The sequence below is a fragment of the Penaeus chinensis genome, chromosome 8 (assembly GCF_019202785.1).
Source record: "Penaeus chinensis breed Huanghai No. 1 chromosome 8, ASM1920278v2, whole genome shotgun sequence".
NCBI lineage: Eukaryota > Metazoa > Arthropoda > Malacostraca > Decapoda > Penaeidae > Penaeus > Penaeus chinensis.
In genome coordinates this window covers 16712807-16717166 of record NC_061826.1, presented here as the reverse complement: position 1 = coordinate 16717166, position 4360 = coordinate 16712807, and the positions used below count along the sequence as shown (strand labels likewise).

At 32.7% G+C, this 4360-nt stretch overlaps 1 protein-coding gene across 1 annotated transcript in view; it reads right to left on the bottom strand.

Annotated features, from left to right (window-relative positions):
* Nucleotides 1-1952: 1952 nt before the first annotated feature.
* Nucleotides 1953-4360, bottom strand: part of LOC125028022 (mediator of RNA polymerase II transcription subunit 10-like) — a 4881-nt gene continuing 2473 nt past the window's right edge. Inside the window, exons 2-4 of the mRNA XM_047617280.1 lie at nucleotides 2951-3034; nucleotides 2697-2772; nucleotides 1953-2489 (exon numbers count right to left, since the gene is read on the bottom strand). Of these exons, the coding sequence (XP_047473236.1) occupies nucleotides 2373-2489; nucleotides 2697-2772; nucleotides 2951-3034 (277 nt within the window). The 3' untranslated portion in view covers nucleotides 1953-2372. The remainder of the gene's footprint in view (nucleotides 2490-2696; nucleotides 2773-2950; nucleotides 3035-4360) is intronic.

Sequence of the window (4360 nt, the reverse complement as noted above, 5' to 3'; positions counted from 1 at the left end):
GAAGAGAACAGCATTATCTGCAAATCTTAGATTGTTTAGGTATTTGTCTCCCATTTTGATACCCTTTCGTTCCTATCTAGCATCTTGAATATTTCCTCAAGACAAGCAGTAAACAGTTTTGGTGAGATGGTATCGCCCTGTCTAACACCTTTCTAATTGGTATTTTATCAGTTTCCGTGTGGAGCTTGATGGTTGCTGTCCCATCTTCGTATACATCCTCCTTTACTCCCTGTCTTCGAATAGCTTCTAGTACTGCTGTTTTTTGTACTTAGTCAAATGCCTTTTCGTAATCGATGAATGTCATACATAAGGGTTTCCTATATTCGTTTATTTTTTTCTCTTATTTGGGTGACCGTGTGTGTGATGAGAATCCACTGCGGAAGCCTGCGTGTTCTCTAGCCTGATTAGAATCCAGACTGTCAGAGATGCAAGTTATGAGGATTTTTGTGAACAATTTGTAAGTAACTGAAACGAGGCTTATGGGTCGGTATTTTTTCAAACCTTTTATATCCCCTATTTCATGTAAGAAAATAATTGTTGCATTTTTTTTCCGCTGAGAAAGCATTTGTTAAATAGATTGGCTAGTTTTACTGTTGCAGTTTCTTCTTCATTTATTTTAAGGTCTATACTAATTCCGTCTTCACATGATGTTTTCCCTATCTTTATGCCTTTCAGCGCTCTTTATTTATTCTATTATGTTAGGTACGTCTCTAGTTACCGCGTTCGCTTCCCTCCTTGGCTGCTCATTTGACTTGTATAGACCCTTGTAAGTCTTCCACTACTCTTATGATTTAATTCTTATTATATGTCACTTCTTAGTCTGGTTTCTTTATTGCATGCATTTGATTTCTCCCTATTCCGAGTCTCCTTTTAGCGGTTTTCATGCTGGTACCTGAGATCAATTTCATGTATTATTTGAGTTTTGAATTTCTGTACATCTCTCTTCTTTTTATTTATAGTCTTTGTTAGTTTAGCTAATTCTATTTTGTCACTGTCTGACGATACTTTCATGACCCTACGTTTTTGCATAAGTTGTTTGTTTCTATCGAGAGCTTGCTGGAGCTTTGCTTGACGTTCTTACCATCTACTTCAAATGGAGCTTCGTTTATTATGTGTTTGAACTGTTTGTTGATTTGGTCAATGTTGAAATCTTCGTCGCTGAGAAGTGAATATCTGTTTTGGGTGTTAAGATTAAATTCTGTTGCTCTGGTCTTCAAGTTAACCAAATCTGGTTGAGGTTTTCGTACGAGTTTGTTGCTTTCCCTGAGGTGTAATTTAATTTGGCCTCTGACCATTCTAAGGGTGCTGCCAACATTTACTTTATTAATAACTTCCACAATTTTTACTATATCGCGCCTATTTGAAATTATGAAGTCAATTTCGTTTTGATGTCAGATAGCGACTTCCATGTCCACTTCCGCTCGTCTTTTCCCGAAGAATGCATTCATAATGTTGAGAGATCGGGCCTCCGCAGTATTAATTAGCATTTGTCCCCTCTCATTCCTAGTGCCTATATATATATATATATATATATATATATATATATATATATATATATATATATATATATATTTGTAATTCTACTGTCCTTTTTGGTGAGTTCAACTTGGACACATGTGATTCGACTAATGCCCAGTCACAAAGGAAGCTGATTTTCCCTTTCCTTAAGTTTTCAGGATCTTTTTCCAATTCTATTAAAATATGTTGTTATTATTGTTCCTGGCATTATGATTCTTCTAAGGTTATTAACAATACTAATGAGAATGGGAAAAAAAAAATACATAAATAAAATCTTCCCAGAATTGAAGGAAGACAGAAAACAGTCAGGCAAGGTTTGACTAGTATTTGATGAATTGACGATGAAGCACTTGTGGAGCCATGTGTGTATGGATCGTCAATAAATAAAAAGACCAAGTGGACATGGAGAGGTAAACATACAAAAATACAAATCAGTATTTCAATACATTTATTAGTGATGAACTTTAGTCATATAAAAAAATGTATTCCTATTCTCCAAAACCTAAGCATATATTACTTTATTCCTTAATGTTTACATACCAAAGGAAAGACTGTGCCTTATAATTTACATTAATCAAAAAAGAATAAAGAGAGTGACCATCTCATTATAAGACTAATTAAACACATAAAACAAATTAAAATGGTGAAAATTACCTCGTACAACAAATGTAGCCTCCAAACATAATTTTAATTACAGTAATTTTTCTAATAACAAAATAAACAAGAAAATCTGCATCATCAACCTTTCCTTTTCAGCATATTGAGCAAGGAGATATGCAAAATTTCCTATATTGCAGTTAGGGTACATCAGATTTGGATATTATATATGGATTTTCAAGCTTTTATCAAATTCCTTAACCTAATTCTTCCCTCACAGCTCGATATCTTGTCATTTCATTGGGGAACACATGGGAGAGTTCGACCAACAGCATTGCTTTAAACCTCTTGTAAGCATCAATGCGTCCATTAACCTGTAAAAGTAATAGCAAACAATGAAGAGCTTGACCTTTACAGAAGACTATATTAGATTCATATTAGATTCAAAGACTATATGTGAAATCTCTTCATATCAGACCAGAGTATAGTTATTCAGTTTTTGATAATCTCAATTACAGTATTATATGTCAACATTAAAGTAAATGAAAATGCAGAAACAGACATATGGACGAAATATTTACCTGTTCATTTTTGGTAAGAGCTTTCTCCATACAATCTTTTGTGTACAGCTGTGGGTTTCTCCCTCCATCAATGTATCTGTTAAAAGAAATATATCTTAACAATACTTTCATTATACAAGTTCTTTTGTTGAATATATTTTCATACTAAAAAAAAGTACACTACCAACAACTTCCTTACCACCATGCCTGAACTAAATTTAATTTTCTCAAACGGCCAGATAAGATGTACAGCTTCAACATTTGCTCATACTCACTCAAAAACTTCAAGAGGCACATGGACATCCTGAACTGCAGATCGTAACTTGTCAATGTCCTGTATGTTTGTAATCATATTTTGCCTGAAATAAAAAAAAATATATATATATATATATTAGTGATACTCTATATATCAACTAAAAGAGGAAAAGAGAGATGGCTACACATAATGAAAAATTCTCAAGCAAGTTCTGAAGTGAAGCTGCTTCAATCTAAAGTGCATACTCAGAAATCATAATTTCGCTCTACAGACAATCCTGGATGCATACTGGTTTTGGATCGACAAGAATCCCGGGGAAAAATATTTAATACAGAATATACCTATTTTATTTTATACCTATGGTCACCTTCTTTCATATATGGTGAAAAGCCACACCCCTCTACCGTAATGAAGAAGCCGATAGGGTGAAAGACAAAGTTCACATCAGAATCCATACATTTACAAAGTATGTTCACAGTTTATCATCAAACTTAATCTTCTGTATCATGTCAAGTATTGAGCACAACTAAATTCCCATGATTTTAAAAAATCAGCCCTTCACAAAAACTGGTATAAAATGTTTCACATAGCTCATGTTCTGGGTGAAATCAAGGGTAATAATACTGGAATGCAGCCTATTTAGTAGTAGTAGTAAAAAAGAGCACAAATGACAGTACACTAAGGTCTGTTTAACAAATTCCATATAATGAAATTGAGAAAACTCTAAAAACAGATAAAACAATAAAATGCATGAGGTGGATCAGCCACACTGACAAAGTCATCCAACTGCTATTAACAGTACAACACAGGCCATTTCAATACTTATTTGCAGATAATGATAAAATCATTTCATATCTATAAGCACTATATGATTTTATAAGTCATATATGACAACTGCATACTGCTTATATATTCACATGATAAACGCTGGTAAAATCTGACAAAAAAGATACAATTGTTGCTGGATGTATAGCAAAAATACAAATCAATTGCTAAAAAGATTCTAAGCATTTTTTTCAAATGTATTTCCATGATAAAGCAAGTATTGTTATATTTACACTACTGCCTTCAACATATCCCAAATCCTGAATTATAGAAATATGATAAATACTTTGTATTGAACCAATCACATTTACAAATAAAATAACAGGATTCAGAGTAGAAAGTATTATATATACACAATATCCATTTATGTTTTTTTGTTAATCTTAAATAATATATGAAATATCTAAGTGAGATTAGTTTTCAGCAGTAAAATAATCATATAATTTATTATTCATATACAAAGTCCGTTTCATGTCATTTTACTGACACAGACCACTTAAAGAGAAAAAGAAAGAAAGAAAAAAAAATACAGACCACCTCACTCAAGCCAAAGACTGATGCAACATTACAGACTTTTTCCCAAAATAATGTTGACAACAAAAGT